This window comes from Tursiops truncatus, chromosome 6 (assembly GCF_011762595.2).
Source record: "Tursiops truncatus isolate mTurTru1 chromosome 6, mTurTru1.mat.Y, whole genome shotgun sequence".
Taxonomy (NCBI): Eukaryota; Metazoa; Chordata; class Mammalia; order Artiodactyla; family Delphinidae; genus Tursiops; species Tursiops truncatus.
In genome coordinates, this window is record NC_047039.1 from 78671244 (window position 1) to 78696926 (window position 25683).

At 39.6% G+C, this 25683-nt stretch overlaps 1 protein-coding gene across 3 annotated transcripts in view; it reads left to right on the forward strand.

Annotated features, from left to right (window-relative positions):
- LOC101330367 (phospholipid-transporting ATPase FetA-like) overlaps positions 1-25683 on the forward strand; it is a 93548-nt gene that overhangs the window by 53627 nt on the left and 14238 nt on the right. For all 3 annotated transcript variants that reach the window (XM_019949043.3, XM_073806253.1, XM_033858231.1), the window contains 6 exons: positions 8058-8254; positions 10443-10651; positions 12553-12596; positions 19479-19644; positions 21469-21657; positions 22377-22492. In XM_019949043.3, the coding sequence (XP_019804602.3) occupies positions 8058-8254; positions 10443-10651; positions 12553-12596; positions 19479-19644; positions 21469-21657; positions 22377-22492 (921 nt within the window). The remainder of the gene's footprint in view (positions 1-8057; positions 8255-10442; positions 10652-12552; positions 12597-19478; positions 19645-21468; positions 21658-22376; positions 22493-25683) is intronic.

The following is a 25683-nucleotide window of genomic DNA, read 5'->3' on the forward strand; positions in this document are numbered from 1 at the left end:
TGAAGAAATTATAAAAATTTTTTTAAAAGACCCTAAGAGCTTCCGGAGAGAAATAAAATGTCATATTCAAGAATCAAAATAGCATTGGCTGGGCTGCCCTGGTGGCGCAGTGGTTGAGAGTCCGCCTGCCGATGCAGGGGACACGGGTTCGTGCCCCGGTCCGGGAGGGTCCCACATGCCGCGGAGCGGCTGGGCCCGTGAGCCATGGCCGCTGAGCCTGCGTGTCCGGAGCCTGTGCTCCGCAACGGGAGAGGCCACAACAGCGAGAGGGCTGCGTACCACAAAATAAATAAATAAATAAAATAGCATTGGCCTTCTCAACAGCAACAGCAGAAGGTAAACATCAACGCTTCAAACGTCTGCCAGAAAATTATTTGCATCCTATAATTCTAAATCCATTGAAACTATCAATAAAATGCAAGTATAAAGAAATATCCATATGTGCAAAGACTCAAAAAATTTACTTATCATGTATCCTCTCTTAGGAAGCTTCTAGTATATACTCAAGCAAAACAAGAGAATAAACCAAGAAAGATATGGAAGCCAGGAAACATGAGAACAGTGAAAGGAAGTCCTAGGATGGTGGCTGAATAGCAGGCCTAGAGAACACCAGAGCAGATTAAAGCAGAGGTATAGAGGGATCTGCAATGGGAGTCTCCAAAGAGAATGCAGTTCTCTGCTCAAGTTCTCACAAGACGGCTGCAGCAGAGAAGCAGTGTAAATACCCAGAGCAGCTAAACTAGCAGAGTAGCTGCTATGAATTTCTACATTTATGAGGTCATTCATGCAATCATTCCTTCAGAAAGTAGGGAATATTATCTCGGGTCCCATGTTCACTTTTGGGCATCTAGTTTAAGAAGGATGTTGAGACTTCCTATTTGAGCCTAATGAAATGACTGTAAGGAAGTACAAATAGAAAATAAATCCCCTGACAGAGCGTGAAGAACTGTCAGCAGACCCAAGATGCTGATGAGCTTTTGGAAGGCAGAAAGTAGATAGATTATACCGATAAATAAACCAGAGTAGTGAAAGCTTCCGCGGAAATGCATTCCTCAAGAGTAGTTCCAAGCTAGATTCAGCAGGAATTGAGAGCAGGAGTAAGATGTGGGGGTACTAATCAGGATAATTAATTTTAAAACTGCCCATGAAACAACATGGACAACACCTGGCCCTCTGTACCATCCTACCACCCCTATAGGCATACATATAGCAGTAACAAATGTATCTGACCTCTAGTCTCAAACAAGAGAACTGCTTTCCGAAGAAATTTAACAATCTATCCGCAGAGAGGTAGGGCTTCTAATGTGGGTGTTATCACTTCAGAGTAAAACCCACTTTATTTTAAATTTGGGGGACTCAAGTTTGCCAGCAAGCTCCTCGTGTACTCTACGGTAAAACCAGTGAAAGAACACATTCTGCCTACCTACACAGAACTCATGGTTCCATCTTCCCATAGGGGAGTGGTCTGCTCGAGAAACAAAATTAACCCAAGGAAATAAAACCAACCTATAATGATGAAACTACTCTTTTACTCCTGTTTTTAAGTGAACTGGAAGGAAACCAGGAGCACAAAAGAGGAGGATGAGGATGAACAAAGAGAATAACTGACTCTGGAAAAAACAGATTATAATTCAGGAAGATAAAAGAAAAGAACTTTCAAAAGAATTTTACTAGTATTCTTAGAAGAAGCAATTGCACAAATAAAATAAGAATAGGCTAAAATTTTTTGTGGGGGGCCATGCCATAGCTTGTGGGATCTTAGTTCCCCAACCAGGGATCCACGCTAGGCCCTCAGCAGTAAAAGCGCAGAGTCTTAACCACTGGACCGCCAGGGAATTCCCTAAATTTTTTTTTTTTAATGAAAGAATAAAAAAGCAATCTAAGAATAACAAAAAGAATTTCGGAAAGTAAAAATTACTGAAATTAAAAAGCCAATAGAAGGGCTGAAATAAAGAGTCAAAGAATACTACTAGACCATAAAACCAAAAGTCAAAGAGACAAATACATTTTTTTAATGGAGGACGAAACCAAGAGCCCCCACATGATCTCCCAGGAGTATCAGAAAGAGAAAATGGAGGGGGCAATATTGTCAAAGAAATAATAGAAGAATATTTCCTAGAATTGAAGAAGGATATGAATTTCAGATTTAAAGCATCCATTAAACATCATGAAATTCTAGAACACCAATGGTGTATAAAAGTCCCTTAACTTTTTCATAGGGATAAGAATAAGATACCAACAAAAAATGAGAATTAGATTGGCATCAGATTTCTCACTAACACTACTGGGCCCTAGAAACCAATAGGGTCATACCTTCAAAGTTCTTAGTGAAAATTACTTTGACCTAGAAATCTATACCCAGGTAAACTACGAATCAAGTGAGAGAGCAAACTTGTTCCTATCATGGGACCTTTACTCTTGCTGGCAATGTCTATCTAGGCCTTTGCATGGCTTGCTTCTTTTTCAGTATTCAATGTCACCTTTTCAGAGAAGGCTTCTCTGCCACCCTATCTAAAGTGGCCACCTCCATTAAGACATTTTTTATTGTATTAACTTGTTTTATTTTCCTCACAGCATTTAGCACTAGTTAATTTGTATTTTTTCTTTTCTTAACATATCTGTTTTCCTCATATCTCCACAGGATTACAAACTCTCTGAGAGTTAAGGCATTGTCTTTTATCACCACTGTATCCCAGCCCCTAGAATTATGTTTGACACATAATAGGAGCATCATTATTATGTTGTTGAGTTATGTGTGTTGAGTTAGTGAAAAAAATGTGTTATTATTATGTGTTGAGTTAGTGAAAAAAATGAATGAATACCTGAGCTACCAAATTATGAGCCTGTAAGGTAGAAATTATGCTATATTCATCTCTATATTCTTGGGAGTGCCTTGCACAAAACGGTTCTCAGGAAATATCTTTTGAATGGTTATTAAATGAAGAAATGTTCTTGCATTAGCTATGTTCTTAACAGCTCAGCAGTTTTGTTTATGTGGTATTTTTGCCAAGACATTGTCAGTGTAGTTAGGTATAATGCATTGTCATTTCTCAAAGCTGAAGCAGAAATCCTTCCTGATTTAAACACTTCATTTTTTCCCATTTTTGGAAATGATTCTTAGGGGAAAATCTGACAGACACAGGAAGTATGTTTAGTAAAACTCCTTCCTGATAAGCCCACAGGGGAGCTGGAGTTTGGTCCTTTCCCCCTCCCCAGATCTCCCCAGAGCTCACAATGACAATGCTTTGTGAACCCTAGTCTCTTAAGTAGGACGTATTTGTGGGGCACAGTGCTTGAAATTTGAATGATGCCAGAAATCCAGGATATACTTCTTGGGTAAGGCACAATGAAAAGCACAGAGGTGAAGGGCCAAAGGACCAAGGAGTACTCTCTTTTTACAGACTGCCTGTGATGCCTGGGAGCTCCACTGTGACCAGCAATGGCCTTAGTTCTTGACAAAACTGAGTATCTCTTTCAGCCTTTACTGGAACCACTCTTCACACACAGGTCTTCTTGGGTCTGACTGGCTCTTGTAATAAACAAGTAACATCTGGGGTTTGTAGCAAAAACCAATTTCTTGTTTCTTTCTTCCTATAGAAAGGAAGCAAAGTGAAGCTTTAGGCTAAGTACCAATAAACTCCATCACAACATGAATATTTCTTAAGAAAGAGAACATCTGCAAGGGTTTAGAAAGCCTCAGGATGGCAGGAAAAGCTCTAGGAATGAGCAAAGAGCAGACTGTGTCCTGCCCCTGCAGGCCTCTCTGAAGGGAGAGAGGCCCTGCTCTCAGGATCTTGGTCCAATAAAGCTGACTTCCTTTCTGCTGGCTCAGTTTGAATAGAAAGGGACTTCTCTGGTGGTGCAGTGGTTAAGAATCCACCTGTCAATGCAGGGGACACGGGTTCAAGCCCTGGTCCGGGAGGATCCCACATGCCGCGGAGCAACTAAGCCTGTGCACCACAACTACTGAAGCCTGTGCACCTAGAGCCCGTGCTCCACAACGAGAGAAGCCACCACAATGAGAAGCCCACACACCGCAACAAAGAGTAGCCCCAGCTCACCCGCAACTGGAGAAAGCCTGCAGGCAGCAACAAAGACCCAACGCAGCCAAAAATTAATTAATTAATTAAATTAAAAAAAAAAATCTGAACAGAAAGATCTGTTCTGGAGGACTCATAGTCTAACAATGGAGGGATGGCACAGCACTGGAAATGATTGATGGGTAATTCTCAATTATCCAGGCAACAGGTATGGAGCAGAAAGGGTGTTGAAGTTCACTCAGTAATTTTCTCCCACAGCTTCAGAGGGTATCAAATTATTTATTCTAATAATTTATAATAAACAGATTATAAATAAATTTATATTTATAAATAAATAATAATAGTTTATTATAATCATTTTACCTTCCCCACTTTTTCCCACTGGAGCTGATGGAGTCGGGCCTGGAGAAGTGGCAGGTAGAGGAATATGGTCTCAGATTTAATATTGGCCACATAGACTGTCCAAAGGGGAAGCAAAGCCAGTAGAACTCATCACTGAAGTTTAATCTGAACCATGAGGATAAGCCATGCTTTCACATGACCCATTAAAGAGAAGCATAAGGAAGGAGGAGTAAGATTAAGAAGGGTTTTATGGCCCCGAAGAAACCTTCATCACAAAGAGCGGAACTATTCAGTATGAATCTGCATTAGGCTAGGAATGAAAGCAGATTTTATTCTTTTTTATCTTGATCCTCCTGTTTTGTTCTCCTCCATCCCTTATTCAACTCTCAAATCTCAAATATTGAATGATATTAAGGAGTTATTACTAGCTTTTTAAGTGATAAAGGTATTGTGATTATGTGTTTAAATAAGATCCTTTAAAGAGATATATTAAACTGTTTGCAAAAAAAATTATATAATGTGAGAAATTTGCTTAAAATGAAAGGAAGGACAGGGGAAGAGGAGGTTTGGGATAAAATAAAACTGACCACGAATTGATAATTGGTGAAGCTGAGTGATGGGCACATAGGCGTTCATTATAGTATTTATATACATTAAATGTGTTTGAAATTTTTCATAATAAGGATTTTTAAATCTCATTTTCTGAGAATGGTCCCAGTTAGATCTTCTCCTCCTGCCTTCATACTCTTGTCTCCAAAGACTTTCTATCAGTGACTCAAAGATGAGACCTAAAATTTTCTAGCAGTGGGGATGGGTTGCTTTGAGCAATTCATACCTTGTGATAAAGGGCACAGGTTTGAAGACCCCTGAGTAGATTTAGAAGTGGTTCACAATAACATCATACATGTCTTCTCTGCAGGTATGTGGGCATGTGACGCTGGTGGAATGTAAAATTGTACAGCCACTTTGGAAAGCATTTGGCAGTTTTTTGGAGAGTTGGGCATTTGTCTCAAATGACAGGATTTCCTTCTTTTCATGGCTGAATAATGTTCCACTGTAGTGTGTGTGTGTGTGTGTGTGTGTGTGTGTCACATTTTCTTTATCCATTCATCTGTTGATAGACACTTAGGTTATTTCCCTGTCTTGGCTATTGTAAATAATGCTGCAGTGAACATGGGGTGGAGATATCTCTTTAAGAGAGTCATTTAATTTCCTTTGGACATATACCCAGAAGTGGATTATATAGTAGTTCTATTTTTAATTTTCTGAGGAACCTCCATGTTGTTTTCCAAAGTAGCTGTACCAATTTACATGCCCACCAGGAGCATCACATGATGATTAGTGATGTTGAGTATCTTTTCATGTACTTATCGGCCATTTGAATATCTTCCTTGGAAAAATGTCTGTTCAAGACCTTTTCCCATTTTTTAATTGAATTTTTTTTTGCTATTGAGTTATTTCCTTATATATTTTGGATATTAACTCCTTATCAGATATGTGGTTTGCAAGTATCTTCTCCCGTTCCACTGATTGCCTTTCTATCTCGTTGATTGTTTCTTCTGCTGTACAAAAGCTTTTTAGTTTGATGTAATCCCACTTGTTTATTTGTGCTTTTGTTGCTTGTGCTTTGGGTGGCATATCTATAAAGTCATTGCCAAGACGGCTGTCAAGGAACTTTTTCTCTATGTTTCTATGTTTTCTTCTAGGAGTTTTATGATCTCAGGTTTTACACTTAAGTCTTTAATTCATATCAAGTTAATTTTTTTTTTTTTTTTTTTTTTTTTTTGCGGTACGTGGGCCTCTCACTGTTGTGGCCTCTCTCGTTGCGGAGCACAGGCTCTGGACGTGCAGGATCAGTGGCCATGGTTCACGGGCCCAGCCACTCTGCGGTATGTGGGATCTTCCCAGACCAGGGCACGATCCCGTGTCCCCTGCATTGGCAGGCGGACTCTCAACCACTGCACCACCAGGGAAGCCCCATATCAAGTTAATTTTTGTGAGTGGTATAAGATAGGGGTCCAGTTTCATTATTTTGCATGTGAATATCAAGTTTTCCCAACACCATTTGCCTCCCTTGTCAAATATTAGTTGACCATATATGCATGGGTTTATTTCTGGGCTCACATTTCTGTTGCATTGGTCTATATGTCTGTTTTTATAGCAGTACCATACAGTTTTGATTACTATAGCTTTGTAATATAGTTTGAAATCAGGAAATGAGATGCACCCACCTTGCTTCTTTCTCAAGACTGCTTTGGCTGTTTGAGGTCTTTCATGGTTCCATACAAGTTTTAGGATTTTTTTTCTATTTCTATAAAAAATGCCATTGAAATCTTGATAGGGATTGCATTGACTCTATAGATAGCATGGGTAGTATAGACATTTTAACATTGCTTAACTCTTCCAATCCGTGAATATAAGATATCTTTCCATTTACTTGTCTTCTTCAGTTTCTTTCATTAATGTCTAAATCCCACTTGATTATGGTGTATGATCCTTTTAATACGCTATTGAATTTGGTTTGCTATTGAGAAATTTTGTATTCATCAGGGGTATTGGCCTGTAGTTTTCTTTTCTTATAGTGTCCTTCTCTGGCTTTGGTACCAGAGTAATGCTGGCTTTGTAAAATGAGTTCAGGATTATTATCCCCTCCTCCCCAAAGTTCTTTTCTAAACAGATTTTCTCAAATCTGTCTTCTTTCTTTGCATCCTTTCCCCTCCATGCCCTTTTCTCTCAACCTAATGACAAGAAAGTTGGGGTTATCTAGAACAATAATCTTGTTTCGGTAAAAAGGTGCCATCTTTAATCTGAACATTGCCTCCAGGCTGATTCATTTTATTCAGCTGAAAAGAATTATTGGGCCTTGTTTGCTTAAGATCTCAATCTTGTCTCTTTTTTCCTCTTTGGTGTCTAAAAGTAATAGGCTTTTCCAGTCCTTTGAGGACCCAGATTTCACGCTATTCCTTTTCATTTCTGCTTAAAATTGGCCAGTTATTCCCCTATTTCAACTCTTTCTTTTGTTAAAGTCAGCCAACACACACTAATATTCTAATTCTAACCATTTCCCTTAGAGCTCTAGCTTCAGTAGGCACATGGTCTGTCTTCCAGTTTTACCATATTCTTTACTGTAAACATGATTGCCATATTGTCAGTCTTTTATATCCATTTCCTTACCACCCACCCACCCCCAGCTGCTAAGCCAACGCCACACATTTTAGATTTGTTTTTAAAGCAGAACCTCACTTCAGTATTGGAGTAATTAAGAGATTGTGTTCTGGAACTAGTTCAAGACCTGTCCATCCTAGTTAGTAGCTAAATGACTTTAGGCAAAATACTTTCCCATTCTTAATATCAAGTTTCTTGTCTGTTATTAAAAGACGGGTATTATAAATATTAAATTAAATAATACATGTAGAGTACTTAGCACAATTATTGGCACTTAATTAATATTTACTATATTTTAGTTACTATTATCTCCTGTCAAAATCCCAAGGATGGCTCCTGCTGGGCTTTCTTTTCTGTCCTGTGTACTACTGCCTAGAGAATGTGAGCGTCAGGGCACCCCTGCCCTCCAAGAAAAGAGAGAGGCTTTGTTGAGAGATAGGCTCCAAACGGTAGAACTGAAGCAGCATGTCTTGGATGAAATGTTAATTTAATTCTTTTTTTGATTTCTAGATTTTTCTGTTTTTAGGCAGCATGTGTTTTGTCCTAGCAGTTGGTCATTGCATTTGGGAAAGCAAGAAAGGCTACTACTTCCAGGATTTTCTGCCATGGAAAGAATATGTGTCTTCATCAGCTGTCTCTGCCGTCCTTATATTCTGGTCCTACTTCATTATTCTCAACACCGTGGTGCCTATTTCCCTCTACGTCAGGTAGGCTTCTTTGACCACTGGGGGACAAGCTGACTTCATACTTCCTACTTAATTCCCCAACTAGACTGTGAACTTTCAGAAAGCATAGATTCTGTGCTCTTTAACCCTTTACTTTGCACAGTGCCGTGCACAAAACACTCTGAGACATATCTAGAGACTGCATAAATGTTTTCTATATCCAGAATACCATCCTAGATACTATGTGGGTTATACAAAAGAAAATTATCCCAACCCTCAAATAGTTTATAATGTACATGACTAAATAAGACAAACAAACACATGAAATAGTTAGAAAAAATGCACACAAATTTGGTGATGCTAAAGCACAATCTAGGCAGCCCCTAGTTTATCAGTGAGACAGAGTCCATTCATTTGTAAATCAGTTAATTCAGAACTCAGAATGAGTTTTCCCATAGAAACAATGTGGCAAATGGTAGATAGGTGTAATTGTGACTTAAGTTCTGGTTCCTAAAAGTTGGAGAAGATGAAGGATGTTTCCTTCCCCTTTTCATGAGCACCTTGAACAAAAACTTGAAATATAGGTAAAATAAGTCTTTACTGTACTCTGATCTGCTTTTTCTATTTTCAACATTCCCTTTCACATACACACACACAAACACATTTTTTGCATCCTTCTTTTCAGGTTTCCTAAACCCTGCACTGTGGCATCCCAACCCCAAAAGCACCCAATATAACTAAATTATCTTACTAATTTAATAAATATTTATTGAACACCTACTATGTGCCAAGCACTATATTAGGTGCCAGAGAAAGAAACATGAATAATAAGACAACCCTTCCTCTAGATAAACTTACAACATAGACATGGAAACAGATACTTAAGTAAATAATTAAGGTACAATATGAAGAATGATGTAATAGAAATGTATATGTGAATGCTATGGGAGCCTAGAAAAGGAATAGGTTGGTTCTGCCTGTAGAGGCTTAGGATTTACAGAAAAAAGTAATAATCAAACTGATATTTGAGAAAAGAGTAGAATTTACCAAGCAGAAAATAGGAAAAGAATATTACAAGCAGAAAGACCAGTATGTACAAAGGTTTGGAGGTTTTTAAAAGCTTGATCTGGTCGTAGAACAGTGAGTAGCCTAGACTAAGGTGTTGGATGGTAATTTAGGATTAGATTCAGGAAAGCCTTGAATGCCAGGCCAAGGGGTTTGGGTTTTATCCTAAAAGCTGCAGAGATCTTTCCAAGGAAAGAAATAATATCATTAAATGTCTGGGTTTAGAGAGATTGCTATGGTGACTGGTATGGTGAAGGAAGGGAGAGGTCAAGACTCAACACATGAGGACTAATAAAGTCAATAATGTGGGCCTGAGCACCTCTTCCCTCACCTCAAACAAAAAATCCATGTTGCTCAATGCAGTTGTCTCAGATAGGGATTACTAATGAAGCAGCCTAAACTGCCACAAACTAAATATGAATGATGATAGGAAGGAAGCCACTTAAAAGTCTCCACTTTTAAAATGAAGACGCTTGTTAACCATAAAGAATCTATATGCATGTTATTTGGAACAGAAGTGGAATGTGACAAACACAATTGGGAAAACTCGGATAAAATGAAGAGGAGGCTATTCTAGGGAAAAGCTACCCCACAGGCAGGCTGGATCTGCCTAGAAATTTATCAGAGGGTCGTCAGCTCCTGTAAGCTGTTTCTGAGTCTCACAGATCTTTCCCTTCTGAAACAAAGTGCTATTTCAAGTCTGAAGATTCTCTCTCTTCCCCACCAATGAGTTTACATGACAGCAGCAATAACTCTCTGATTAAGCCTAGGCTACGTTTTATAAATTAGCTCTTAACTCTGGCAGGCCTTGCATTATTGCAGAATTTCAAAAATTTTGGAAGAAAGGCTGTAAAGGGAGTATGCCTCAGCAAAGTTAATCAGTATGTCTGGTAATCAAGTAAAGCCTTCAGTGATAATGGTCAAAGTCAGAATTACAATGGGTTGGCTGGTATGTCTGGTAATCAAGTAAAGCCTTCAGTGATAATGGTCAAAGTCAGAATTACAATGGGTTGGCTAGTACGAAGGGTCCTTCAAGATTGTAGGTTCCCAAGGAAGATATTCTGATTTTCATTTCTACCACCGGACTGGTAGGAAGGAAACCAGGATGATGAATTTGCTTGCCCTGCTTTGACCCAGGACCCTTCTTTTCTTGCTTTCTCCTTAGTGTTGAGATAATAAGATTGGGCAACAGTTTCTATATCAACTGGGATCGGAGGATGTTTTATGAACTAAAGAACACACCAGCACGGGCTTGTACCACCACCCTTAATGAGGAGCTTGGCCAGGTCAAATACGTGTTCTCCGACAAAACAGGGACCCTGACTCAGAACATCATGATTTTCAACAAGTGTTCTATTAATGGGAAATTCTATGGTATGCATATTTTTCTGCTTTCCCTGAGTCTTGGGGAAATATTACTTTGCAGATTGTTCTCAAGAATGATCTATCTCTAAATCTATATGCCTCTAAATTCACATTTACTTCTTAGTCTCACAACCTGCCCTGTTCACTAAGCAAAGCTCACCTAGCCCATTCAGTTCTAACCAAAAGCATTTATTTAGCACCTTTTAGATGCAATCCATTGTGTTGGATGTTGAAAATATGAAGATGTATAATAATTAATCTCCGTCCTCAAGGAATTCCCAATGTCTGGGCAATGTTAGTTACTCTCACATTAAATCAGATGGTGCAACCAGCATATTTCTGAAGCTGCTATTCTCCTGATTCCCGCTCAGACCAATAAACACTCTAGAAAGAAGCCATCAAAGGGTATTCAGAGTTTGATGTGTCTCCCAGGCCCAGTTATTCATTTATTTCCTGCCTTAGGCATAAGCTTGTTTTTGTGATAGTGTTAAGTCCTTATATGTGTGAACATTCATGCCCACTGCACTAACTAGCTAAGGAAGGCAATCACATCTAAAAAGATAGACGCCTGGGGTGTTTCTCTGGGATTATGAAAGAGCTTTGAAACTAGGAAGATGTGATAGTTGCAAAACCTTGTGAATGCACTAAATGCCCCTGAATTGTACACTTTAACATGGTTACTTGTATGTTATATGAATTTCACCTCAATTAAAAAATTTTTAAGTTAAATTTTAAAAATAAAAAAATTAAAGTCAAAATGTTAAAAAAAGCTAGAGCACTCTAATATTTTCTATTACCCCTGCCAAACAAGTTTTCACACGTATAAACTCTGAAAGCTTATTTTTGGATGGTTGATTTGGGTGAGGATCTTAATTTTCTTACTCATTGTATGACCTGACCATATACTGGGTAAGGGTAAGGATAAGGTTGAAAAGGGTCATGGGTGTTTCTACGCTTGGCATCAGACTGTCTTCCACCCCCATTCTGTCTATGCTGTCTACTGGCCAAGAATCCTAAACATTCCAGCACTACTTTCACGTATCCTCTGGGTAACTTTTCTGATTGAAAGGCTTCTGGAGGTACGAAGTCTCTCATAAATGACTAGCCTCCAGCCTCAACTCACTCACACTTAAGGAGAAGAATTGCACCCCAAGCAGCATTATTCTTACCATTGGCTTGAGGAAAGGAGCTCATAGGGCACTGAAAGCTAGGTGGCCTGAGGGGATTCGAGGAGCTTAACTGCAAGTCTAGGATGACAGAATCAGAGGGAATAAGCTTTTAAAAATCCTCCTTTAAATTACCATATGACCCAGTAATTCCATTCCAAGGTATATACCAAAAAAAAAGAAAAGAAAAGAAAAAGAAAACAGAGATTTAAACAGATAGATGTATGCCAGTGTTCACTGCAGCATTATTTACCATAGACCAAAGGTAGAAACAACCCATGTGTCCATCAACAGATGAATGGGTAAACTAACGGTGGTATATCCATGTAATGGAATACTCAGACATAAAAAATAATGAAGTTCTGACACATGCTACAACATGGATGATTCTTGAAAACATTATGCTAAGTGAAATACACCAGACACAATAGGAAATATTGTATCATTCTACTTATATGAAATATCTAGAATAGGCAAATTCATAGAGACAGAAAGCAGATTAGAGGTTACCAGGGGCTGGGAATAGGGAAGAGTAAGGTTTTTGTTTAGGATGCTGAAAAAGTTTAGGAAATATATAATGGCGATGGTTGTACAGCATTGTGAATGATGTTAATGCCACTGAATTGTTCACTAAAAATGGATAAAATGAAAAATTTTATGTTATACATATTTTACCACAATAAAAAAATATAAACCCTTCTTTAAAACCCTTGCCAAATGTGTATTCTATTTACTTACCAACAGGTGTTGTCTATGACAAGAATGGACAGAGGGTAGAAGTCTCGGAGGTGAGTGATTACAGCGCCCTGTGAAATGCATGTGGGACCTGAGTGAGGCTGCGCCGCACAGCAGCATCTTTAACACAGATTGGGATTCCCTTAGCCCCTGAAATATTACAGCTGTTATTGGCCCCATAATATCAGAAAGTATTATATAAATGAACTCTGTTTATTTGAGGGTATTTGGGTTTGTGTTTTTAAATGAAATTAGCTTATTATAAGAAGGTGATTATATATAAATAATATATAAATTTTTTTAAAGTAAGGAAATGTCTGAAGAAACCAGCAAAGGGATGAATCCTTGAGCTCATAAAAATGATCTAGGAGAGCAAATGAATAGTGGTTTAAGATACTTTTTCGGAAGACATTACATTACTTGAGAATAAATTCTAATTCTACATATGAATATTATTTTCTGAATAGTGCTATTAAAATTTCTTTTAAACACAAATTAATTAATTAATTAAAAATGAAAACAGCTTTATTGGCTTTTTCTATTTAAAAAATTATCTGTGCTCATGATAAAAAAAAATTCAAACAATATAGAAATGTATGAAGAAGAAAATTAAAATCATTCAGTCCCATTTAGATAACCAGTGTATAATCTGGGAATATTTATCTTTTCAGATGTTTTTCATATGTATATATACACACATATACACCTAGGTCTAGTAGGTAGGTAGGTATGTAGGAAGGAAGGATGGATGGATGGATCGTAGCATGCATGCTATTTTCAGCCTCCTTTTATTCACTTGACACTATATTGTGGCCCTCCGTCCGTGTCAGTATATTTAGGTCTACATCATCATTTTGAATGGCTGTCGTAGCCAATTACATTGATGTATCTTAATTGATTTAGCCAATCCCCTATTTTTATTCTGTTGTCTTTTGCTATGATAAACAGCATTATGATAAGCATTCAGGTACATACATTTTTGTCTCCTCTTCTGAAAATTATTTCCTTAGAATAAAGTCCTGGAAGTAAAATTAGTTGGTCAAAGGGTGGCTAGATTTTTAATGCACTTAATAGTGCCATACTGCTCTCTGGATAGACTGCATCAATTTATAATCCCACCAAAAAATATGAGAATTCCTCTTTTCCCATACTGTATCCTTGTCAGTACTGGGTATTAATATTTCAATCTTTAGAAATTTAATTGTGAAAATCATATCTCATTTAATTTACCTTTCTTTGATTACTAATCAGATTGAATCATTTTATGTGCTTATTTTCCTTCCTCTTCCCAATCACTTTATTGCCCATTTATACTTCTTTTGTGAATTGCCTGTTCATATTCTTCGTCCTTTTTTTCTTATTTCAATGGTCTCCTTATATAGTAAAAATACCAACTTTTCCTTCATCTGGCACATATGTTACAATTATTTTTTTCTATTTTTGTTTTTTGTTTAAAGTTTTTTGTTTAGAAGTTTTTAATTTATGTAATTAATTCTATCAGTTTTTTTCCTTTATAGCTTCAGGATTTATGACATACTCAATAGTCCTAACCCACACAATTGTAAGAATATTTTCCTTTTCATTCTTCCTGTCTCTGGCTGGTTCAATTTTACTGTTTTTTCCAGTATTGGATCTCAACTTCTGTTTATGGGTTTGATTTTAAGCATCCCTTCATAGGGCTTCTTCCATTGCATTCAGGATACTACTCACCCTATTGCTTTCCTACTAGAACCAATTCCAAACCTTTAGCCACTTGACTTACGTACTAAACAGGTAACTCCAGCTCCCAACTACTGCCTCACCCTTATCCATCCAGAGAGATTGGAAATGGGGAATAAAATCAGTATTTGCCTTAAATCCTCTTCCAGGGACTTTGCTAATGACCTTGGCAATATAAACAAAGTTATAGCTTCTAGGGAGTAAATTGTTACCCTGGAGTTACCTTTCTCTTCCTCCTCCTTTTGCTACTGATCGACCATAACACATTTTCCTCTGGATCCCTGGAATCTTTGTTCTCTTGTAAGCAAATACCCACAGGCTTATCTTTTCATAAAAATGCTTTCTTCTCTCTACCTTGATTGAAAGATGACTTTCCCGGAGGATATCCCTTTTCCTCCATCTCTCATACTCCGCATACCAAAAGTCCAAAGGTATTGTCCTCATTATCCTGTGCCACTTTTCTTTCTTTTTTTTTTTTTTTTTTTGGCTGCCTTGGGTCTTCATTGCTGCGCATGGGCTTTCTCTAGTTGCAGCGAGTGGGGGCTACTCTTTGTTGCAGTGCACGGGCTTCTCATCGCGGTAGCTTCTCTTGTTGCAGAGTACGGGTTCTAGGAGCACAGGCTTCAGTAGTTGTGGCTCATGGGCTCAGTAGTTGTGGCTCACGGGCTCTAGAGCACAGGGTCAGTAGTTGTGGTGCATGGGCTTAGTTGCTCCGCGGCATATGGGATCTTCCCGGACCAGGGCTTGAACCCGTGTCCCCTGCATTGGCAGGCAGATTCTTAACCACTGTGCCACCAGGGAAGCCCATCCTGTGCCACTTTTAAACTATTACTTTTTCGCCCTCATATAATCTTTCTTCCTGTGATGCTTATGACTTCTAGCTATATTCCTTTTTCTTCTTGTCGTTGACATTTACAAATCTTCTGGCTTCTCCACTTCATTCACTGAGGACCTTGAAACCTTAGCTCACATTTCCCCTCTCTACCCAATCCCTGCTATCATCTTGGGTGGTATTGGCTTATTTACGGATGATCTAGCAACATAGATGCTTTCAGATGTCTAAAAGAATATATCTTTCAAATGACTTTTTGGACTCAAAAAAACCTATATCATCCATTTCTATGTTATCATGTCACCATCCAGAAGTGTACTACTCTGAAATTGTAAACTCCTTTGTCATGATCTCTGATCACAAACCTTATTTTTCCAGTTCTCTTGATACTTGATTCCTAGTATACCTGCTTTCTTATCAAAGGAAGATTTACAAACTCTCTGTTCTCCTTTTTCTCTGTCAACCCCTTGTGACTTTACTTCCTGTCCTATCTTGCCCCCCAACTGTACCCAAGATCATAAGCATCTTCAATACCTTACTAGTTCTCCCTTTTTTTTCCCCTCTCTGATCGCCCAACAAATCTCAACCTTGAATTAACCAAGCCATCTACCATTCTCTGTTTCTAATCTCAGAATGCCAAGCACTTTTTAGGGATCACAAGCCATTACAAATTCAGAGACTCCAAACTCTTCTGGGCTTCCGGTGCCACTTGGATAATTTTTTAATCTATTTATGGTGAGCTTAATTCTTAATTTTCCATATTAGCTATTCCAAAATTCACCACTCTTGGGCCTTCTACCACAACCCACTCCCTTCTCCCCAGTGTGCAATAGATGATATTGTTTTCTACTTTGCTGAGAAAAATCCAAACTATCAGCTAAGTACCCTTTTCTGTACAAATATCAGAACCCACCTTTACCTCCTTTCCTTCAGTCTCAACAAAAGGTATAACTTTTTCTCTCAATACTAATCTCCTCATATATTCTGATTCCATGCCTTTCTACTTCTTCAGGAACCTCAGTCAATCCTGTATTCTCTGTTTCTTAATATCTGAAACTTATCCCATTATATGATTCTTTCCCCTCAGCTCAAATCTATCCCTTCTTTAAAAAAAACAAAACAAAAAAAAACACTTACTACATACATACAATGGAATATTATTCAGCAATAAAAAGAAATGAGCTATTAAGCCACGCACACATATATACACAGAAAAGGGAAGAACTTTAAATGCATATTGCTAAGTGAAAGAAGCCAATATGAAAAGGCTGGGTACTGTATGATTCTAACTGTATGATATTCTGGAAAAGGTAGTAGTTGCCAGGGGTTTGGGGAGGGGTGGAGAGCAGGATGAAGCACAGGAGATTTTTAGGGCAGTGAATCTATTCTGTGTGATACTGTCATGGTGGATTCATTACATTATGCATTTGTCAAAAAACACAGAATTGTACAAAGCAGAGTGAACTCTAGTGTAAACTATGGACTTCAGTTAATAATAATGTATCAATATTGGTTCATCAATTGTAACAGATGTACCATACTAATGTAAGGTGAAAATAGGGGGAAATGTGGAGTGGAAAGAAGAAAGGAAATATATAGGAACTCTCTGTACTTTCTGCTCAATTTTTTTTTATGAATGTAAGACTGCTCTAAAAAATATAGTATTAAGTTAAAATAAAATAAATGTGTTAAAGTAACCCTTAGCCCATCAACCAGAGGTAACCACTACTAATAAATGTTTATATCTTATTTTATTCATTTTTTAAAGCAGTTAGAACTTTCCCTTCATCCTGCATTACCCTCTGACTCCATCAGTCAGTCCAAAATGTTCAACCATATGTATCAACCATATGTCAGACTCTGAATAAATGTTAAAGGTTCAAGGAAAACAAAGGAAATTTGTTCCCTACCTTCAGAGTTGGCAGACTAGAGGAAAAGTGTATAAGGAAATAGACAATTACAGCAGTCTTTATAACTCCTCACCTTTCATTCATTCCTCATTCTACCCTATATAATTAGACTCTGTCCTATCATGTCCACTGAAACTAGCCAAGGTCACTAATGACTACCTTGTTGTTAAGTCCTTACCCAATTTCTCTGCAGATTTTAACACTTAAAACTCCACTTTTTCTTAAAGCTCTCTTGTCCCTTGGCTTCTGTTAAGTAACTCTCTTCTTGTGTTTTCTTCCTGTATGATTGTTTTTCTCATCTTCAGATCATTGTCATCTCATCATCAGATGAGATGTTCCCCCAGAGCTCTATTATTGTACCTCTTTTCCATCTTTATAGTCTCGTGTTTTTACTGTCTTTAACTACTGCCTACTTACTAATGACCTCCAAATCCATACATCCAAGAACCTTTTTAGCTCCCTCCCTATCCATGACCAAAGCTAAAGATATCCTATAAAAACTATCTATAGCTATGTCACAGAATCTCAAAGAGTATCCTCAATTGCCTCCTCTACCCTCCATTCTGAATTCATTTCTTCTCATCTGATACCCCCGGTTTCCATCCTTTTGTCTAGTACCTGGATTTGCCATTCAGTCTTATTCAACTGGGTGTTTAACTTTCAATTGCAGAGTAATTCATGAATACTGCTCCTCAGATCATGCTGTACTGCAGCTCCAAGCCAGCCCTGCCTCAGTCCTGTACCCAGCCAGGTCCAGTGTTCTCAAACATTACTTGTCTGGAAGGGGATATTAGAAACTAGCTCAGATCTCTTACCTGAGCTTCAAACTATATATGCCTGCTTTCATTATTACCTTTATGTCCTTCAGGTATCGCCAGGTCAGTCTGTCAAAAATCTCCTCCTGCTGGGTATCCTATCTCAGTGAATGGTCTTACCATCTATCCCAATTAGGATACATAAAATTATTCTTAACTGTTTCTCTCTTTCACTTGTCATATCCATGTCATCAAATTCTATATTTTCAAATCATACCCTTAATTTAATATTTATTATCACTACTTTATCATTTCTCTTGTGAATTACTGACTGGCTTTCTAACTGGTCTCCTTGCTTTTCGTCTTGCTACTTCCAGTATATTCTCCATGCTGCTACCAGAGGACTATATGATCATATGACTTTCAGCAGAAAATTGTTATGGTTCTCTATTGCATACAAGATGGTAATGCAGGATCTGCTTCATATCTACCTCTCCAACTTCTCTCACATCACTCACCAGCTTCTAAGTTTCAAAGAATGTACCAGTACAAGAGCCCAGTTATAGAAGAGCCTCAGAGGATGCTATATAATGAGTTATCTTAAATTACTAAACCCACAAACTTCCCAGAGCTCACAAGTCTGTGGTTGGCCAGGTCTAGGACTTGGCTCTGGACCTGACCATACTTCCTCACTATCATGACAAAACTCCCTCTAGATGGGTTATAGAAAAGAGCCAGTATAGCCCACTACAAACTTCTGTTTCCCCAACATAGCACCAAGCAGCGCAATTGTGTCTGTACTTGACACATTGGGGCCCAGCCCAGGTAGCACCACAACTACAATGGACTGGTGAAATATCCTTGAGAGTTCTGATATGGGCTGGAGAAATCTGTTAATAACACCACACTCCAGGGTGGGCATAAGAGAGTCTCAGGACCAAATTGAGCCAGAAAAGAATGTTTACCCCAGGTGCCTACCAGCAGCCTACCTGACGTGAAGAACGTTAGTCAACATCTAAAGGAGCCAAGCTCATAGCCAGGAAAATGGTAGTGAATATTAATATTAGGTCCACAGATTGAGGCAGGGTCAATAACCTTGAGGACTAGAGGCAGGAAGGAATCAGGTATGCTGAATCAGGTATGCAAAATGGTATAAAATTAAGTCTGTGAACAAGAAGTCTGTACTGAAGCTTCCTTGTTATACAGCCTTGCCTCTGTCTTGCAATATTTCTCTCTAGCCCCCTTGTGGGGTAAAATAGGGATAGTGCAACACAGTGATGTCATTGTACCTAGCTCCCTTCCCAGTTCCCAAAATCAGGCAGAGGACAGCCAGAGACAAGACTTTTTCCAGAAACCATTTACTAATAGGGAACAGCTACTCTCTAATGTCCTCAGGTTTGATTTATCATGGATTTGGGACTTGGAAGAATAGAGCCTGAAGATGGCCACTAATCATTCAGGATAGCTGGAGTAGAAAGAGGGCAAGAAGGGTCTGCCAAGCAGTGCTAGCTTGTCTCCTGTGTGATGGATCTTCTCCAAGTGAATGGATGGACCAGGTCAGAGCTACAGAGGCTTAGAAACCAGCACAGGGTCTCTTTCACTTATCTTGCTTTTCTTTTCCCACCCTCCTAAGAGTTCTCATCACATTCCAGAAATTGCCCCCAGGTCGACCTTCTATAAAGTGTCAAGCTGCTGTTTGTTCTGGCTTATGTGTTCCAGAAAACAGAAAAGGTTGACTTCTCCTACAACAGACTGGCTGATCCTAAGTTTTCATTTTATGACAAGACTTTGGTGGAAGCAGTGAAAAGGGGAGATCGCTGGGTACACTTGTTTTTCCTGTCACTCTCATTGTGTCATACCGTGATACCAGAAGAGAAAGTAGAAGGTGAGAAGGGGCTTGAGGCCTCATGGACTGAGAATATGTCATAGAGTCTAGGCTGATTGGAGGGGGGGATGGTTTGATATCGTTTGTAATGGCTTAATCTAAAGAACTTTCTAATAGGAAGAGTTGTCCAGCAATGGAATGGATAGTCAAGATAAGTAGTGGGCTCCTAGTCACTGAATATATTCAAGTGGAAAACAATGTCTTTGTCTTAAAGAAGATTCATTCATTGGATAGGGGTCAAACTTGGTGCTATCTAGCGAGCTTCGGACCTTGAGACTCTGTAATATTCTGTCACAGAGTTTATCTGATTTATTGCCAAGATCAACCCCACTACCTCTGATAAGACTTCCTGAAGGATGAGTTGAGTCATCCTCTTGTTGCTTCACAATTTAAAGGTATCCCCATATACCCTAATTTCTTTAGTAACCAAATATGACTATGTCATCCATGAATTTATCAAAATCTTTTTCAGAAATTACTGATTTTAAATTAAGAAGACTTTTTTCCTTAGCAAACAAGAATTTAGGCAGCCAAGTAAATCACATCCTTCAAAGTCAATGTAGTCTTAATATAATACCACCATGAGTAACACCTTATATTTGTACATCACTTTATAATTTTACAAGTTGCTTTCATTTATATTACCTTCCACAATCTTCACAACAGCCCTCTGCAGAACAAGAAAAATGATCCTAGTTTTATAGCAAAGGAAACTGAAGCTAAAAGAAATTAAGTGCTGTACAGCAGAAACTAACACAGCATTGTAAAGCAACTATACCCCAATTTTTAAAAAAAGACATTGTGACGACTAAAATCCTATAGCTAAGAAAGGTATAAATGGGATAAGAACCCAAATCTCATGTCTTCTGGCCCCATGAGCTCCCACCCTTCCACAAGCCTCTCCGGGTCTGATATTCCAAAAAGTTGGTATTACTTGAAGCATATTTGGACTTGTCTATGTTTACTGCCTTGAGTGACAAGGTAGGAAACACACAAGAAAGTAATCTTATTATCCCATAGACACATCTTATGTCTGACTTAAAATTATACTCCCCCACCTACCTTATTCACAAGTATAAGATTCTGATGATGTATAACTGTTTTTAAAAATCAAATTAACCTTCAAAAGAGAAATAATCTAAAATATATCTCAGGTTATGGGGATTATTCTAAAAGAGGAGTTCCAGAAATGTCTTGAGTAATATCAGATTGAAGGATTGATTCAACAGAGTAAGTCATTTACCTTCCCAGGGTGAGAGTTTCAAAGGTGACAATACTCATTCATATATATATATTTTTTTAATTGTTTACTAAACTATCAATCTTATTACCTTATAGCAGTGTTCATCAAAGTGCAGCCAGTCCTATGCAGGAGCACTTTATGTGGGACCATATGCATGAGACTCACTCAGGAGATTTGTTAAAATTCAATTTCCTGGGCCACCCTCCCAGATTTTGTGATTCTGGATTCAGTAAGTTTGGGTGGGGCCCAGGAACCTTCATTTTTAACAATCTCCCGAGCCATCTTTACCCGCTAAAGTTGGAAAGCAACTGCCTATGTTTCGTTTGTACACATGTTCCGTGTACTTCTGTAATACTAACTCAGGTCTGTGAAATGAGTTGAGAATATGGGAAAGAATGAAAAACCTGACCTGTTCTATGCAACCTGGCCTTTTAGGGCCAGGCTTGGGTGGAAATTTTGAAGAAAGATGTCCCCTCCTGGGCTCCATCTTTATGTAAGCCACTTGGAAGACAATCTCACTTCTGGGTGGACTTCATCTGCACATCTCTATGGGCTCTGGCTGCTCTCTTCTCTCCTGCCAGGTGAGCTGACTTACCAGGCTCAGTCCCCAGATGAAGGTGCCCTGGTCACTGCTGCCAGGAACTTTGGCTTTGTGTTCCGTTCCCGCACGTCTGAGACAATCATGGTAGTCGAAATGGGGGAAACCAGAATCTACCAACTACTGGCTATTTTGGACTTCAACAGTGTGCGCAAGAGGATGTCTGTTATTGGTGGGTGCCCCTCCTAGTCGGCCCTCTCCCCTTATTTGTCTTTCATATACATTCACACGTTGACTTTCCCCTCTATCTACACACAAATGTTTTCTCCTGCCCACATGCCATTTCACAGGCACTCTGCCTCAAATACAAATACATAGCCATTCCCACTTTCTCTCTCATAATCCTTTATATTTTCTCATATACACATATGTGAGCTTACTGCCATGTGCTAGGGCCCTTATTTAGTGATCCTGGGTAGTAGCTTGTCAGAACCCTCAAAGCCAAAATAAGAACAGAGAATAAACCCATAAAGCCTGAACTTGGAATAAGAAATGGGGGCAGACAATATAGAGGAAATTAATATTATCTTGCTCTCAGTTAGTTTGGGCCTCAGGCTGAAGAGGAAGAAAGTCATTTTTCATCCTTGGTCCTTATTAGGTGTGGGCCTTGGTCTGGAACTTGGACTTGAGAAGCTAAATGTGATTCTGTATCAGAGTCTTCCATAGGTGCTACTGAACCCATGGAAAAACTGGTTCCAAAAGGTCCTCTCTCATTCTCACCAGCCCTCACCACATCACTCATCCTGTGTGACCACTCATTGAGTGCTTAGCCCCCAAAGGTGTCAGAAACAAATGTCATGGGAACAGCCTCCTGCCATCTCTCAGTGGCCCAGACAAGTTCTTGTAATAATGGCCCTATATGGTTACTTTGCTTAATTTGCTTATCCTTAGTGAGGACACCTGAAGATCGCGTAATGTTATTCTGCAAGGGTGCAGACACGATCCTCTGTCACCTACTTCATCCATCCTGTAGATCCCTCAGAGACGTGACCATGGAACATTTAGATGTAAGTGTTTAGGTTGCAGGGGAGGGAAGCTGTGGATGGATCTGTGTATCTGGATGTGTGTCCATATATATGTCGCCATGTCAGTGTGTTTCAGTATGGGGTACATTGGTGTCTGTGTCTCTTTAATTGATAGAAGAATAAAAACTACCTCATTCTGTGGGATTCTCACTGACCACATTGGCACCTTCTGTGTGAAGGAGTTGGGTGGCCCAGGATCCCAGGGGCATGAAGAGGATTGTGTTGTCGGAACACTTACCACAGTCAGAACAGTTCATTCTATGATTCCTGGCTCGGGAGGTCCTGTGGTCACATCTAGAATTTGCTTTGCTTCAGAATAGGGCCTGCTGGACTTACCTGGTGGCACAGTGGTTAAGAATCCACCTGCCGGGGCTTCCCTGGTGGCGCAGTGGTTGAGAATCTGCCTGCTAATGCAGGGGACACGGGTTCGAGCCCTGGTCTGGGAGGATCCCACATGCCGCGGAGCAACTGGGCCCGTGAGCCACAACTACTGAGCCTGTGCATCTGGAGCCTGTGCTCCGCAACAAGAGAGGCCGCGATAGTGAGAGGCCCGCGCACCGCAATGAAGAGTGGCCCCCGCTTGCCACAACTGGAGAAAGCCCTCTCACAGAAACGAAGACCCAACACAGCAAAAATAAAGTAATTAATTAATAAACTCCTACCCCCAACATCTTCTTAAAAAAAGAAAAAAAAAAGAATCCACCTGCCAATGCAGGGAACACGGGTTCAAGCCCTGGTCCAGGAGGATCCCACATGCCGTGGAGCAACTAAGCCCGTGCACCACAACTACTGACCCTGCGTTCTAGAGCCCACGAGCCACAACTACGGAGCACGCATGCCACAACTACTGAAGCCTGCACACCCTAGAGCCCGTGCTCTGCAACAAGAGAAGCCACCGCAATGAGAAGCCCGCACACCGCAACCAAGAGTAGCCCCCGCTCGCCGCTACTAGAGAAAGCACGCGTGCAGCAATGAAGACCCAACGCAGTCAAAAATTAATTAATTAATTAAAAGAATAGGGCCTGCTGGTATGGGAGGCCCCACCCCACCAGCCATGATGGGAAAAGACTGCTTTTAGGGTATGGAGCAGAAGGCACCAGGCCTGGGCTATGTAGAGGACTGTTTGACACCGTCCTATGTTATTTACAGGATTAGAATCCCCATGGGTACCTACCTACACCACCCCACTTCCACCCTCTGGGACTTGAGATATATCAGAAAGAGAGATTGGCTTCAGTCTGCTGACATTAGAAGGGAAAACCAGATTCATGTTCGCTGGGGTTTCTACCCTTAAACCTGGATATATAAAGGGTTGGGGGAATAGGACAGGGGATGTGATGGGGAAGGGGCAGATCAGAAAAATATTTTAAAGAAGAAATAGGTTGGAGGAAGTGCTATTTTATTAGGGCCGTTTTGGCTTGGCCCCACGTTAACTCATAGAAGTCAGAGAGCAAATGGCCAAAAGGCACATGTAAAGATGTTCAGTGTCAGCCATAAGGGAAAAGCAAATCAAAAATCACAAGACACTACTTCACACCAGTAGGGTAGTTAAAATCGAAAAGATGACCAGACAATAATGAGCACTGCCAAGGATATAGAGAAATTGTAACCTTCATACATTGCTGACAGGAATGTAAAATGATGCGACCATTTTGTAAAACAGTCTGGCATTTCCTGAAAAAGTTAAGCATAGAGTTGTCATATGACCCAGCAATTCCACTCCTAGGTATATTCCCAAGAGAAATGAACATTTATATTCACACAAAAACGTGTACACTAATATTTATAGCAGCATTAGTCATAATAGCACAAAAGTAGAAACAACCCAGATCCCCATCAATGGATGAATGGATAAATAAAATATGATAAATCTGTACAGTGAATATTATTCAGTCACAAAAGGGAATGACATACTTATAAATGCTACAATGTGGATAAACCTTGAAAACATTATGCTAAGAGAAAGAAGCCAGTCACAAAAGGCCAATATTTTACGATTTCATTTATATGACATGTCCAGAATAGGCAAATCCATAGAACAGAAAGTAGATTAGTGGTTACCAGGGGCTAGAAGAAAACGGAATGGAAATGACTGCTGACGGGTACAGGGTTTCTTCGGAGGTGATGAAAATGTTTGGGAATAAGATAATAGTGATGGTTGCACAACTTTATGAATATATATATATTTAAAAACCACTTAATTGTATACTTTAAAAGGGTGGATTTTATGGTACATACATTGTATCTCAAGTTTTTGAAAAAGTCATTGAAGCGTCCCACATAGGACAACTCTTATGTCTTATACTGGTTTCCTGAGGCCACAGTTTTGCTTTTTTGGTGTGTGTGTGTGTGTGTGTGTGTGTGTGTGTGTGTGTGTGTGTGTGTGTGTGTTTTATGGGCTACTCTGAAAACTTGTCTTTTAACCTTCCAGAACTCATGAATTAGGGTATCTTCTCAATGAGCATATATTCCACAGACTGACTTCAAAGAGGGGTCATAAAACTATTTCAGATCTTTTGACCTGCTTCCAACCTTAACAGATACCCATAGTAGAGCCTAAAACACTACAATCTATTAACTACTGAGGATACACCTATAATAGTCAAGTTCCAGAAACCCACTCATGCAGAAGCACAGCTCCAAGCCCTCTAAGACAGGAATCCAGCAAACAGGTCACACAAAAACAAGCAGCAGTCATAATTTGGCCCCAGGGCCCCAGTTTTCCCACCACAAGAGAAAAAAAAAACATACTAGTAAGGGATAAGTAAAAAATAATGTTAACACAGGCTGCTAAAGTATTCGTTGAATGGATTAGGAATCTGTCAGTGTATTGTTAAGCTTGCCAAGTCCTCTTATCAGTATCATGCAAAATCAGTTTCTGCCATATCTCTTCCTTCTTTTTTTTTTTAAATGGCTGATGTTGGGGCTTCCCTGGTGGCGCAGTGGTTGAGAATCTGCCTGCCAATGCAGGGGACACGGGTTCAAGCCCTGGTCTGGCAAGATCCCACATGCCGCGCAGCAACTGGGCCCGTGAACCATAACTACTGAGCCTGCGCGTCTGGAGCCTGTGCTCTGCAACAAGAGGCCGCGATAAGGAGAGGCCTGCGCACCACGATGAAGAGTGGCCCCTGCTCACTGCAATTAGAGAAAGCCCTCGCACAGAAACGAAGACC